The 14,934-nt window shown below is 52.4% G+C and overlaps 1 protein-coding gene and 1 long non-coding RNA gene across 2 annotated transcripts; both read left to right on the top strand.

Moving 5' to 3' along the window:
* Nucleotides 1–7,861: 7,861 nt before the first annotated feature.
* LOC309446226 (BPI fold-containing family B member 4-like) lies at nt 7,862–11,542 on the top strand (the record flags this gene model as incomplete). Its single annotated transcript, XM_082065775.1, has 10 exons — nt 7,862–7,932; nt 8,282–8,386; nt 8,474–8,596; nt 8,983–9,046; nt 9,367–9,427; nt 9,804–9,883; nt 10,494–10,655; nt 10,812–10,865; nt 10,948–11,112; nt 11,471–11,542. 10 exons carry the CDS (start codon nt 7,862–7,864, stop codon nt 11,540–11,542), a joined length of 957 nt encoding a protein of 318 aa, XP_081921901.1.
* An 807-nt stretch (nt 11,543–12,349) lies between these two features.
* Nucleotides 12,350–12,883, top strand: LOC309445969. Its single transcript, XR_014185391.1, has 3 exons — nt 12,350–12,409; nt 12,506–12,582; nt 12,732–12,883. It is a non-coding gene; the product is annotated as an uncharacterized lncRNA (long non-coding RNA).
* Nucleotides 12,884–14,934: the final 2,051 nt, after the last annotated feature.

Raw genomic sequence — 14,934 nt, 5'->3', positions numbered from 1 at the left:
TACAAATACGTGGAGAAACTATAACTTAAAGGCAACAAAGCGCGTCGGCTCCCGCTTCAGCACCGCTGGGGATGCGGCAGCGGCTCTGTGGCGCGGGGGCTGTGCTCTCAGAGCCAGGGTGCCCAGGTTCTGTCCAGAACAGCCCGAGGGAACCCCAGGATTTTGGGGGGGATCAGAGCTGGCCCTCGGTCCTGCAGATTCCTGCTGAGTGAAAGAACAGAGAGGTTTTGAATGCCAAAATGCTTTTTTTCCCAAAATTAAACTGCGCAATCTTTTTGTTAGGAAGGAACATGTTTCTAAATTTAAAAGTGGTTTTAGATGGAAAGTTTAAACAAAAAGTGAAAGAACAAGTGGTGATGGCAGCATCGGTGACAGGTGACTTGGCTGCCAGCAGCCTAACCTGGCAGCTCTGACGGCTCCTCTTTCCCAGCTCTTCTCTCCCATTATTTCCCTGCAGGCTGAAGGTGAGGGGTCTCTGTCCCCCAGTGGTGTCGCTGGTGCTGGGCTCGGGGCTCTCTTGGTGCGAATGGCCATGGCTGGGAAGAGGTGAGGGGGCAGAGCCACTGGCGGGGCTGGGGACCTGCTGTCCTGCGGTCTGTCCTGCTGTGACCCAGCTTTGTCTGAGCAGCATCATGGGAGAACACGTCGAAACGGCTCCGGCCACGAGGCTGACGGCAGCGGTTGCGGCAGGACCCACGGGTGTCCCCAGCTTCAGCTCCAGGACCTGCCACATCACCCTCCCAAGAATTAAAACCAACCTCCCCAGCTGGTGAGTGACCCCGATGGACGGTTTGCCAATATTAATAATACTTAAGAGGTGGGTAACAGCACCATTAAATCTCACAGTCTCCAGGGGTCGGTTTCTACGGAACACAAATATTTTTCACTGTTAATTTTTTCCACTGAGGGAACCCAGATGTTTTATGGACCAGCTCAGGCCAGCACTATCTGTGTAATTCCAGGCAATGTTAATCTTTGGCATAAGTCTTAATTTAAGTGCTGTGCTCTCAGGATATCAGAGATACCAGAGCTTCTTTAAGGCATGGAAACCTTTATTTAAAGCCAGAAGGTGGCATTCTTGAGAAAAGGTTTGTAGAGAGAGAAAACATCTTTTATTAGACACCTGGCATGTTTTGGCTTAATCCGTACCAGAATAGGCTTCTTTAGCACTTGACTTTATCGCCTTTTGGTTTTTAGTCAATAACGATTGCTATGTGCATGATGGCTGTCCCTGCCGCGGTGTCCCTGCCGCGGTGTCCCTGCTGCAGTGTCCCCTGCCGCGGTGTCCCTGCCATGTTTCTCTGCCCAGCGTGCTGCCCGAGATCACAAGCATGTTTCTGAACAGCACCCTCTAGAAGGTGCTGCCAGGTCGGGTAAGTCCCATCCTCCTCCCACCCTCTTTTCCCAGAGACCATCACCTCCTCATCCCCCTGCACCGCCGCAGGTTTCCCGGTTTTGCCCCACAGAGGAGCTGGCAGGCTGCTGATGGGAGCGTTTGGAGCAGTTACTGGTTTTCTACCATCAGCACCCGCAGCGCAGGCACCGTCACTGCGCAGAGCCCGGTCCAGCCGGGGGTGAGTGCCGCGGTGCTGGGACAGGGCTGGTCTCCAAGCTGAGCACGCTTTTTCCTACTGCTGAGCATAGACCAACTTGACTGACTCCCACTGACTGTGGTGAACACCTTCGATGCTCAGCACCCACCAAGGCAATCCCCAGAGCAGTGAGCTGGGAAGGAAGGGGAATGTCACCCCTTTGCTTTGACCTTCCACAGGTTTCCAGGGTGCTGCCTCCATCGCAGCTGGTGGTGACTCAAATGTGAGAAGCGAAAAAAACGGTGGTGACCATCACCGCAGACAGAAGCTCTGTGCGCCTCTTCAGCAGCACCAAGTTTTGGGTTTCCCCTTCAGACTCTGCTCCCAAATCCCGCTTCGTCCTGGATGTTGTGAGTTGAAGCCTTTTGCCATTGGTGAGGGCTCAGTGTGGTCACCCTGCCCGCGGGGGACTCCCCTTCCCTGTCCCCAGCAGGACAGTGACCTGGAGGCGGTGTTCTTTGCAGAAGCAAAGCTGCAGGTCCCCCTCTCTCTGCAAAGGTAACAAGGCTGCGGGTCCCCAGTGCCACCACCGGCACAGTGCCAGTCCCCGTCTGCTGGGGAGGCACACGCTGCACCTCAGCCCTGCGTTTTCAGAAGGAACCTTTGCGTAATTTCTTTAGCATTTATACTAACAGCTGTTTAAAAACAAGTGAGGGTTGACATGACATAATCCAGCTGACCTAGAATGACTTGGTTTGGTTTTGTTTTTTCTCTCTAAGTTTGAAGAGCTGAAGTTGTCCTGGCTCAGGGTAAAGAAGATGCTCCGGGTGGGGGAGCAGCCCCTTCCTGCTGGGGCCAAGGTCTGGGTGAAGAGTTTGTGGGTTCCTGCGACATTTCTCCCTCTTTCCTCAACTTTTCAATAATGTGACTCCACGAGCTGAAATGCGAAGACCCCACCGCCCCATGGCGAGGGTCTGGCCAGCAGAGCCAGCTGGGCATGGCTGGGCAGGGGTTGTGTTTCTTGGAAGGATGGGTCCCTGTATAAATCACATTTGCAAAGCGATAGCGGATGCATCAGTGCACGGGGGCAGCGCCCCCATCTGCAGGAGGGAGTGCGAGAAGGGCCCCCCCGGGTGTATGTGCTGTGAGAGGGGAGTGTGGGTGGGATTAGGCTGCTTGGAATGGGTTAGAGATGGGCATTTAGGTATCGCCATGTATTTATTTGCATTTCAGAAGTGCCTGGCATCGTGGTTTATTGGCTGCATTGCAGATGCTGATCCCAAGCCTATAGTTCACTGATTGCTAGATAATTACCTGCCATTAGTAACTCAATAAACAGCTTCGATCTTTATTTCATGGAGCCAACAGGATTTGAATGTTTTTTCCTGGTGACAGGTAGCTACTGCAGCATTAAGGATATCTTTGAAAAGATCATTGTGTTTTTAAGAAATTGTCCCCAAGAAAATCTGGCTGTGAGACGGGCTCTGCAAACCCCATTTGTTTTCTGGTGTGTGCTGCCGGGCCCAGCAGGCGGCTGTTCCACAGCACGGGGAAGGAATCGTCCTCGTCAGGAGCCCTGGGCAATGGGGGAAGCCACCATAAAACCAGCTCCCCATGAGGACAGGGCTTTGTGGTGCCTTCTGTCTTCGTTTTGCTGCAAACACTGTCAGTGCCAAGCACATTTTTTAAAGAGGTTTCCCTTATTGTTCTTGCATTAGCTAATAAATAATCAAACAGTTTGAATCTGAATTCCCTTAAGAACAAAAATGAATCACAATATCTGTACGCAGTCAAGGCTGGAAATCTCAGGGGGCACCAAGCTGATTTTTCTGGGAACATTTAACCAGCTGCCAGGCTGCACCGTCACGTCACGGGTGGCTGGTGCCCTGGGGCACTGGGTGGGTGCAGCCTTGGGACACGGCCCCCCAGCCCTGACCCCCAGCAGCGGGGGTGTCCCAGTCTCTCGCAGTAAATGGTCCCAGAGGAATGATGGAACACCCCAAGGCTGTTCTGGCTCAGAGGTCCCCACAGAGCTGGTTTCCTCAGGCAAAAGGTCCGTGTCTGGGTGATGTCTGCAGCCAAGCGGAGCAGAACCCTCTTGTTTTCCAGCTCGGGCTGACGTTTCTCTTTGCCTGCCTGGCCAGAGCCCCGTGCGAACGCCAAGATCTCTGACGCTTTGTGGGGTTTGTCCCTCTCGCTGCCGGCCCTTTCGTCTCCATTTCCAGGAGATCTGAGCATCAAAGCAGCATCAGTTTGCATCGGTCTCTTTCTTCTCCCTTAGACCAAACCCGTCCGGGTTTACTCTGTGTTTCCATCCTCACATAGTGATTTGGCTTTGTGTTCTTGGGGCTTTGAAAGTCACTTTAGCGAGACCCGGACCTCACAACGTCATTCTCTTCGTGGGAATCTGCTTCAACTTACCCAAAATATTTAGTTGTTAGAGACCTCTGCATTCAGCAACGGCTGGTGAGAGGCCAAGTGACCGTCACACCTATAAGGTCACTTCTCGGGAACTATTCCGGCAGTGCTCAGTGCCCCCCTGCTGTGTGCTGACCATTATCAGCTCTCTCTTCATGGTAATTCGGGTTTCATGTAGTGATTGCCCAAAGTATAAAGCGTTTCAGGAGGGACAATAACATAATACCATCTTGTTAACGCCCTCTTCCGCTTTATCAGATGTCATAATCTAGCCATGACAGAAAGGCTTTGTGCTCCCGAGGTGCCCGGCTGATCAGGTTGCAAGGAGAGTGACAACTCCTCAAGCACTTTGGCAGCTTTGCCATCCCTTCCATGGCCTTTAGCTGGGATATTTTTTAATCCAGAATTAAAGTGTGACAAAATCTGGCTAATCTGCTGGAAATACTGATTTCCAAGTTTGCAGAAAGTATTAATTCTGCACAAGCATTTTTCTGGACTATTATTCTTCATAGCTGGGGAGCAGCCCCTCTACCCCTGTTGTTACTGAGCCCATCGTGAAGGGGACAGTTCACTGCTGTCCCCTTGGCCAGCGCATTGTCCCCTCTGCCTCGGGCAGCCTTGGCTGTGCACACCAGGATGTGATCTGCACACAGGGACTGCGTTTGCATGTAGGATGTTTTTCCTTTTCCTGCCCCAAAAAGCTGCTGTCCTGGTGCAGCTCGAGGCAGTGGCTCCCGGGGCAGTGGCTGCTGGTGATCGGGCCAGGATGGGGCAAGAGGCAGAAATCCAGTGTGGCTGCGGGGCACATGCTGTTGGCTCAGCAGAAACTTTTGGTCCTTTTCTCCTGGCTGTAGCAGTAAATGAACTGGTAGTAAATGAACCAGGATGGACCAGGTGGAACACAATTTTTTAGCATGAAAATACTTGGCCAGACATCTAAGAGGGCAGGGCCTGGACAGAACTGCGGTGCCGAGACAGAAGACCCTGGGCAGTTGCAGGACATTTGTTGCATGAGGTAGTGGGACATCTCTTGATGTGTCAGCTCTGGGACCAACAGAGTCCCTTCAGGACTTCCAGAGCCAACAAGATCTGGCTTGGGAGCTCCCCAGCTTCATGGTCAATGGCATCACCCTCTCCAGAGTATGTCCCTGTCACAGCACATCCCACCTCCAGTTCTCCTGGAGTGCTACGAGGCAGCGGTGGTGGACCTGGAAATAATGCTGTGCCAGTTAGACCAGTGCAGCATTTCCAAATCTGATGGGGTCTCTCCCAAGAGTCTTACAGCTCGGGGTATCCGTAAAGCCATGACACCCAACCGGTAGACCTTACCATGGTGTCACCATTCCTTCCCAACTCAATAGCTCCTTTTCCTCAATTATCAAACGGATCATGAGCCGCTCAGGTCGCCGGACAGGCTCTGGTGGCTTTGGTAAATGTTGGGTAAGGTCACAGTCTTTGGGCATGTCAGGGTGGGAACCCTGGGCATGTCCTGCTGGCCTGGGTGGTGAATGTGGGCTCTGCTACTATCTGCACAGTCTGTCTTTACACTGAGAAAGGTGCTGCCTGGTCCTTCATCCACCACCCATAATGTGCGGCACATCTCCACTGCACGGGCTTACTGTGAGTGCTGCAGCACGGAGGACTGTACAAGTGCTGAACAGCGAGGGGTGACCAGTATTTTGACACACCTTTTAGTCAAAACCTCAATTTATTTGAAAAAAAGAAAGAAGTATTTTATGGGGGCATGGCTTTTCAGCCATGTCTGCGTCTGGACAGGAGCACAAGCCCCCAGGCTGATGTCCCAGCCTGCTGGGTGTGCGGGCTGGCCCTGGGTTGCCCCGTCTGCCTTGGTGCCTCCAGGGCGTTGCTCAATGATTTACCCAGCTCCTGATACCTCCAGGGAAATATTTGCGGTAGAAGTCACCAGAAACCATCCGTTGTTTGTTTTGCTCCCCACCAATTACCCTGGATGTCCTCAATGACATTGGGTGCCTCTTTCCTGCTGCGAAGCTCTATAAATGGGGACACTTGGTGCAGGTACCTGCAGAGGACAGAGACATGGGCTGGAGAACATCTCGCACGCAAGAGCTTGGTCAGGTAAGAGCAAACTTACTCCTCCAAAAGCTCTGCTTCTGTGAACCTGAATGCCGAACCCAAAGGAGAATCCTTGACATTCATTTGGGTGTATCGGCTTTTTAAAAAATTGTTATTCTTGCCTGCTGCCTGCCTGAACCATCCTCTGACAAGTCAAATGTGCACCAGCTTTCACTGTGAGTTTCTCAAGAGCAGCCATGCACATTCGTTGTATTTGCAGTCCTTGGAGAAGAAAGGGTATTTCATGGTTTTCATGAACAATTATAACTTAAATTATTTTTTGTAAAACTTGGTTATCACAGATAGATTTTTACCTGAGGTGAATTAGAACTCTCACGCTACTTTTGATCCCTTTTTGATGTGCTTTTTCCATTTAAATAGATTTTGGGCAATGTAGTTCATTATTGTAGGTCCTGCAGAAATATTTCGATGACACTGAAAGTTTAAAAATTATTTTCTCTTTCTTAAATTTTAGCAAAAGGTGCTTTCATGCAGAGGGAAGCCTCAGCTGTCTGGTGTTTGTGCAGAGATCCTGACATCCAAACAAGGAGATGCTCTCCTTGTAGATGTGTTGCTGCTGCTGTCCTGTGTAGATGCCACTGTTTTTCTTTCCGTGACTAGAGATGATCATATGTCAGAAGTGTCTTGTTTTCCCACCATGTGGGATACAGGATCTTGTTTCTCTGAGAAGTTTACCACCCAGATCAGCTGCTCCCCAGATCAGCTCCCGCACTGGGGGTTGAATCAGAAATGACTCTACAGCCACTTGGCTGCAGTGATGGTCAGTCCTTGCAGCAGCAGTTGAAGTTCTGGTTCCTCCTGCAGGAATGTTTTGCTGTGCCCACCACTGTGGTGATGAGGTGGGAGAGGTCCCAGCAGCTCCAGCTCTGATTTTGTCATCCCTGCCTGGAATTCCTCCTTTTTCTTTCCTTCACCCTCCTCTGTGCTCCCTGCACTGGCTGGTGCTCACTGTCCCCACATTGTGCTGAGGACAATTACTTTCCGCAGTTGTCAGGACCAAAGATGTTGGCGTTCTGGGCTGGGTTCCTCCTCTGCAGCCTGTTGACCCCTGGAATCATGTCCGCGGTTGTCAAAGTGGATGTGGATGGTAAGTATAGAAGAGACAGGATTTATCTTTAGTTTTGAGACCAGTTCTACTCTTTCTGTCTCTTGACCATGCTCAGAAAATCAGAAGCTGATCCAGATCCATTCAGCACTAGTGGCAATGCTGATAATTTGCATTTCTAAAGTGCTTTGGAGGTGGCACTTCAGATACTTTACAGTGGCTGGTGCCACCTCTATTGTACAAAGAGAGAAACAGAGGGACAGTGGAGGGGAAGGAGCAGCCAGGGTGGCACAGCACACCTGTGTACTGAGTCCACATCGCTTACAGTCACCTCTCATCCTTTTTTCAGATACTACACACTCACTAGCCAAACGTGACCTCCAGAAGCTTCCACGTAATCTCCTTGGTGGCAATCTGCTTGGTGGTCTCCTTGGCGGAGATGGCCCTGTTGGCGGTCTCCTTGGCGGAGATGGCCCTGTTGGCGGTCTCCTTGGCGGAGATGGTGTCCTTGGTGGTGTCCTTGGTGGAGATGGCCTTCTTAGTGGTCTCCTTGGTAAAAATGGTGTCCTTGGTGGTGTCCTTGACAAAGATGGTATCCTTGGCGGTGTCGTAGGCAAAAATGGTGTCATTGATGGTCTCCTTGGCAAAGATGGTCTCGTTGATGGTCTCCTTGGCAAAGATGGTGTCGTTGACGGTCTCCTTGGAAAATATGGTCTTCTTCATAGACTTCTTAGTGCTGTGATTGGCAAAAATGGTCTGCTTGGCAAAAATGGTCTCGTTGGTAATCTTCTTGGTGGAAATAATGGAGATGCACGAGGGTGAGTGAGAGTGGGAGATGGGTGTCCCTGAGCTGCCCTCAGTGTGTCTGGGCCATGCTGGGGAATGACAACAGCTCTGTTCTGGAGCCTGCTGTCTGAATCCCCCTTTTCCCCCAGGGCAGGTTCACAAACAAGGGTTGGGCTGTTGGGAGTTTCTGTAGGTACCTGCTGTGCAAGGGTGACCTGTAGGTGTCACAAGCTGGTCCCGGGTGGGAGGGATCCCTGCTCACCTGGGGCGGAAGGACCCCAGGATGGTGGCTTTGCCATCAGCCACAGCACTGGGGGCTGAGGGGATGGGGCATCTATGGTACAAACATGCCAATTTCTGCCTTTTCCTTGTTCCAACCACCCAGGCTGAGAATTGTGAACAACACCCTCCCCAAAATCAGCCTGCGCTCCGTGCCAGGCTTGGGGCAGCAGGTGGGCTACAGCACCCAGCTGCTGGTGGAGAGCACCAGGTACAGTGTGGCCATCGGACACGGCTTGGGGAGTCACCACCTTTTTGGCACACAGGTGTCCTGAGCTGCCATGTTTCCCCACCGCAGCGCGCCAGGCAGGACACTCTGCGTGCCAGTGGAAGCAGATGTGGCCATGCTGGTCCGGGACAACGGGGCAGCTCTCCAGAACAATCAGGACTGCGAGACTTCTGACGTAACCATCCGTGTGAGGTACTGTCCTGGGAGGTGACACCCCCGTGAGCGAGTGCTCATGGCCAGCACTTGGTCCCCAGGGTGGGGGGACACCTTGGTGCTGTTGGCCATCGAAGGTGGCACTTCTGTGCCTGATGCCTTGGAGGCTGAACTACCTGGCTGCCAGCCTCCAAGATGAACTGCTGACCTTTTTCCTAAAATTCGGGCTCAAGAAAGAATATTTGTGTGTTGTGCTGGTAACCTAGTGCTGGGCCAGATTCAGAGGGCTTGTTTGTGGTGATACTTTGGCACTGAAGTAAAACCCTGGACAGTGCAAGCGAGGCATTTTCTCTTGTGCAAAGTACTTTTATTTTCCAGCTCCCAATTGTACATCACTTTTTATTTCCTATTTTCCTGGTACCCAGACCCCAAGTGCCACTTCCGGATCAGCCTTTAAAGCGCTTCCTAAGTGATGCCGTGCGCCAGGTGGTGAGTCTGCAAAGCGATCTTTGTTGAAGCCGTGGGCACAGGGCTGGGCAGCGGGCAGGGCAGGCAGGGCAGGCAGCGGGCCAGGCTGTCCCTGTGCACACGGCTGTTTGCACAGCTGCGGCTCAGCCAGGACAGCCAGCACATCCTCTCACTGACGGACACCATTCCACTCCGGCACCATCGCCTGTGCCCAGCTCCACGCTGGTTTAGTGGTCGCAGTGAGAAAATCTCACCCAGCAGAGCTGTTTTCTGCTGTTAATGCAAAATGCAGCAGCTGGTGCTGTGGGTCCCAGGGCTCTGACTGTCCCCTCTGTCCCCAGGCATGTGACATTGCCAAGGCCAGGCTCGGCATGGTGGGCTCCTTGGTCAGCTCCAGGACCTGTAAGTGCTGGCACCCCCATCCTTGTCCCCTGCTCCTGTCTGACCCCTGTGCTTAGGGTTGGGTGTTTTTTTACACTGGGGTAAATACAAATATTTTAACAATTTCCTACAAACACAACTCTCAGCTCAAGCAAACATGCCATTTCCCTTGTCCCAGAGCAGCAGCAGCAGCAGCAGTTTTTTCCTGCAGAAAGCCACTTCAGGAACTGTTGCTTTTAGAAACAACATTTTTGCTGCAAAATAGTGCTTTTCAGTGGCTTGCCCAGCTGGGAACACTGAGCAGGAGCTGCTGCTGGTTCCAATACCTCTTGGGACTGGGGGATTTGGGAGCATCGCCCCTGACTTCAGTTCAAACCTTTCCTCCCGTGTCGCGCAGCTGCGGTCCCGCAGGGGACTCTGGACAATCTGCCCCCCTTCTCCATCCTCGGTGCTGACACCATCCAGCTGGATGTCAATGTAAGTGCCCCTGCTTCTCCGGCCCAAACACTCTGACTTAGTGAGTTTGGGTAATTCATCGGATGTGGTGGCTCTTTGCCGAGGGCTTGTCTTGCCCCAGCTGCCTTCAGGAAAACATTTGCTAGAAGGTGCTGGTGAGCGTGGTCCTACCATGTCCTTGCCAAGGCCACCACTGGGTCTCTGTCTTGTTTTTACTTGCTAATCCCTGAAGGCAGCATGAGCCAGACTGGCTTGACACTGCTTAATTAAGTATAATTACAGCACTCTCATAGCTGTTAATCAGAAAAGCTTAATTTCATACACGAGCAATGGCCACCATTCACAGGCAGGTTCCATTTAAAAGCGTTTTGTAAAAGTTTGGTGTGTAATAAGTAGGGACCATCATCAGGCTGAAAATATTGGCAGCATGTGTTACTGCTCAGGGATGTGATGGGGTTTTAAGGGAAAGCTGCAGCGGTGCAGCTGCTGCTGGTGTAGAGCAGCCTGAAGATGCCGTGTGTTCATCGAAGTGTCGATTAACCCCGTGTGAGCCTCTCCAGGGGCGGGCAGGGTGCTCGGTAACACCGCAGCCCCTGACCCGCTAATGTCCCTCCCTGCTCTATCCCTGTAGCTCGGTGCTGGAGACGCGACGGGTGGTGTGGTGGCCCCAGCCGCGATGCTGCTGTCCCGTGGCCACCTGCCGCGGCTGCGCCTGTCCCCGCGTGTCCTCGCTGCCCCGCTGGAGCAGCTCCAGGCTCAGGGAGCCCTTGACGTCAGCATCACCAGCGACATGGTGGGTCGTGACGCCCCTCTCAGGGCTGGGTCAGGGTCCTGGTCACTCTCGGGTGGCCTAAGAGTGCTCATCACTGTGTGTTTGTGGGTCCAGCGGAGCCCAGCATGAGCTTTGCACAAACCCCAGTTCCTAATGCTGCCGGTGCTGTTCCCACAGGTGCCTGATGGTGCCTTGCTGTCCACGGCCGCCCTGCAGCCCATCATCCCCAAGGTCAGCTACCTCCTTCATGTGCACCAATCCCCAACCCCACCGCCGCTCACCACGCCAACACCCCCTTGTCCTGACCCCCCAGCTCGCCAGGATCCTGCCGGCCTCTCTGCCGCTGCAGCTGCGTGTGCGGGTGGGCAGCGAGCCCGTGGTGGCCATCAGGGACGGAGGAGCCACCGCCACCCTCAAAGCCACCATTGATGTGGTCAGCCCGGCCCTGCAGTCTGAGTCCCTCTTTTCCCTCGACACGGTGAGTGGGCTTTCGGGGGATGAGACCTCTGAAAAAAGGGTGAGCAGAGTCTGGCTGTTCTTGGGCTTAGCCATGTAGTACTTGTATTTTTTAATTTACTACATCTTCAAAACAGCGATACCTAGTCCTTTTGTAACCAAGCACAAGTGAAATGTTTAAGGAATAATACAAAATAAAGACATGAAGGGTAAACCCTGGGGAGAAAGATACCTGATGCCATCCATCAGAAATGCAATTTCTCAGCACAGACAGGTGTTTTTTCTCAGAATGAGTTATTTACAACTACTCCAGCTTTTCTTTTCGGTCTTAGGAGTTACACAGGGAAATAATTTCATTTCTTCCGTTGTTCCAATTGCAGGACATTGTTCTGGACTTGAACCCATCAGTCTCCGATGGCAAACTGCAAACCTCCCTGGCCCTCAACAGGTAGGGCAGGGCTATGCAGTGGGTGCTGGTGGGACACTCCTGGGGACCTGACAGGACAGTGATGGGGAGGTCAATGGGGATGTGGAAGAGGTGTAAAGGGCTATGGAGCTTTCCTGCCTCCTCCCAGCCCCAGCCTCACACCAAGGGATGTCTGAAGTGATGACAGAGTTGTAGAAAAGTTGCCCTGTTTTCCAAATCCTTTTATCTTTGTGTGGCTGAGAAATTCCAGTCCAAGAAGGGCCTGAGCAGCACCTGGAAAGCGGGAGGAGGGCTGTACCCGATGCACCCCAACTCTGCTGTGTTTGTTATCTTTTGTAGCATCAACCCCACGCGGGTGCCCACAGGACTTGGCCCTCTCAGGGTGAGTAAGTGCTGCCTCGGACCAAGGCGCTGCAGCCAGCGATGTGAGGGGCAGAGGCTTGCTGTGGAGACAGAGAAACAGACTTTCTATTCTTCTTCAGTCTTCCCATTTCTCCTTCTCTCAGCAGAGGCTAATTGCCATCTGCCCTGTCGGTCCCCTGTGTCCCACAGCAGTGACACTTGAATGTCTATGTTCACTTGTTGTCAGCGCACGGGGGCTGCTGGGAAGGGGGAAGGAATAACCAAGAAGAAATTATCCAAAGAGCAAGTCCTTGTGTGTCCCCACCCTCCGTCCTGGAGGAGTGTCGCTGGAGGAGGGTTCCAGCCCTTGTGTTTCACAGCTCCGAGCAGTGACAGAAGGGAATTGATGAGCCTGACATGGCTATTTGCATCTCAATAGCAGTTGCTCTCTTCTTCAGACACTGACACACGTTTTCTTCCCCTCAGGTCTCCTCGCTTTCAGAGTGGCTCAAGGAAGTCCTTGGTACCACATACATACCGGCCATCCAGGGTACGGCTGGGTCTGGACCCCCTCCTCCCACACCCAGCCGGGTTTGGTGTCTCTCAGGGTTCCCCCATGATGAGACACTTTGACTCGGTTTTGCAGATGCCGTGGAAGTGGCAATCCCTCTGCCCAACGTTCTCAACTCCAGCCTGGGCAATGTCCCAGTTGATATCGCCAAGGTGAGGATGGCATCTCCCATGGGCGCTCCCGCTTTCCAGGAGGCTCTTTTGCCTGTCTGAGCCCCCAGGAAACCTCATCTGGGATATGGGGGAAAGGTGGCAAAGGTCCGAATGAGAAAACTGAATATTTTTTGTGCTGCTTCCCCCAGGCAGATGATTCTCTCGAACAGGCCGCTCTGCAGTGCTCCTGCTCAGGGGACCCCTCGGCCCGGCTCGCCGGCTGAGGTGTCACCAGCCCCATGGCCCCGCTCCCCCCGCCAGCCCCATCTTCAGTTTCTCTTGTGCAACGTCCTGTGCTGTCGCCGTGTCCTCAGGGGGACAAGTGACTGGCTGGTCGGCTGCTCCTGGCATCGGGGCAGGGGAAGCTGCTCGGCTGGGGGTGTGTGGGGGTCTGTGACCACTTTTAAAACCTGTAGTCAGGAAGCAGAGCTCTTCTTTAGGCATAGAAGTTACTCTCGTATTGCTCTTTCAATAAAATCTTTCTCTGCCTCAGTATTTCTCTCTCTGAATATTTATTTGATGGGGGTTTCTGGCTCCACCGTGCCCCTGTGCCATGTGGCAGCTGTACCTGTAGCACACCTGCCGGTACCTCACAGCAAGTGCTTCTGCAGCTCAGAGGCTGTGGCACAAGGTGAGAAACAGCAGATCCCCGGCTCGCCATGCGGAGGATGCGGGTTCAGCAAAGCCTTTGCTGACATTCCCTGCTCATTTGGAGCCCGCTGGGGCAGCAGCTCCTGCCGGGGGCTCTTTTGCAGCAGGTCCCACCCGGAGCCCGGCGGTGGCTGTTGTGCAAGGCTCTGCAGGAGCCAGGCACAGATAAACCGAGTTTACACCTCCCCTTTAATAGCCCATTATCCCCTCATTGTGCAAGATGCACGGGTTGTTTTCAGCTGTGGCCTTAGCAGCAGGTTTTATCTCACAAAGGCATTAAGTGTTGAGGACAGCAGGACAAAGGAGCCCCTTTGTCTGGAGCTGGCGTGGGTCGGGTGTCCCAGCGCACAGGGGCTTTTCTGTGGGAACACCGGGAAAGCGGCTGGTGGCCGCGGGGACGGGCGGGATGAGCCTCGGGAGCTGCTGCTCAGGGCGAGCACTAAAGGAGATAAAAACCTCCCGGTGCTTTTCTGAAGCCTCCCCAAGCGTTCACTGGAAACTCGAACAATTACCCCGGTAGGGCAGTTTGTGTGAGACAGCCCGAGTGCAGGGTTACCCGGGGTTTGGCTGGAAAAAGCTCATTTTCCAGCACGGCTCTCAGGCTCATTGCAGCTCCACGTGCTGCAGCTCCAATCTCGGGCTCCTCCTTTGTATCAGCGCTTGGGTGCTGATAACCCTGATAACTGGGATCCAATAACCTGTTGCTCAATGCTTTTCCCTGTTTTAGAAATCTTTATTTATTTTGGAATATATTAAAACCACAAATGCTGCTTTCTACACCCAATCCACTAGCCCAGCTTTTACAATTTAGGCATCTTTCCACTTTTTCCGCATCAGCTTTGCTATATAAGGGCCCGCTGTTCTGCACGGGGAAGCAGAGCTGCAGGTCTCCCCTGGACCGAGAGCCAAGCGCTGGAGACCAGAACCAGGCTTTGAAATTCGGGACAAGATCGGGTAAATATGCTCAAAATAGTGGTGTGGGGCGTTGTGAGCCTGGGGCCACAGAGTCACCATTTCACATACAGGATTTACAATACACTCTGGTGAGCAAGAAAAAACAGGGGAAAAATACCAATAATGGTAGAAATGCTGGAATTCTGAAAAAAAATGAGAAAAGGTTGATATAGTGAAATAGAAATCCTTCCCTGAAGAAAAAAACATTAATTTGATACAAAAGTTATGGATTTCATGTGTTGCAATGTCCTCTTAAGGTAGTTGTTATTATTTTTATTATTATAAGGGTAAAACACACCATTTTAAAAAGAAGGGCTTTATTCCAAACATGAGGTGCCTGTATAATTGCAGCATTAATTTGCATACCCATTTACAGGGTGGTTATTAGGGAGGGGGCCTCAGTGCAGTCTACAGGTTATAAGTAACAATTTCATACTGGCAACTTACAGTTATGTCACCATGACCAGGGATGGAAGGAGCAGGTTGTCCGGGCTGCCCATAAATAGGAATAAACAAACAGGTGCTGGAGTTGTGCAGAACCCGGCCTGGAAAGGTCCCTGCAGATGTGGACGCCCCCTCCTCCCTCTCTGTGTGTGTCCCCAGCTGTTGGATGAATGTGACTTTAACTCAGGAACAGTTTTGGTTCTCCTAAAGCTCATATAAATTTTCTATTTGCTAAAAAATTTTCACTCAGCTCAAAATATCCAACTCCCCTTTATATCCAGGTGCCACCAAGGAGAAGCCACC

This window comes from Streptopelia decaocto (genome assembly GCF_964273445.1).
Source record: "Streptopelia decaocto genome assembly, chromosome: 14".
NCBI lineage: Eukaryota > Metazoa > Chordata > Aves > Columbiformes > Columbidae > Streptopelia > Streptopelia decaocto.
The sequence above is the reverse complement of the archived record's forward strand: the minus strand, read 5'-3'. Positions and strand labels throughout refer to the sequence as shown.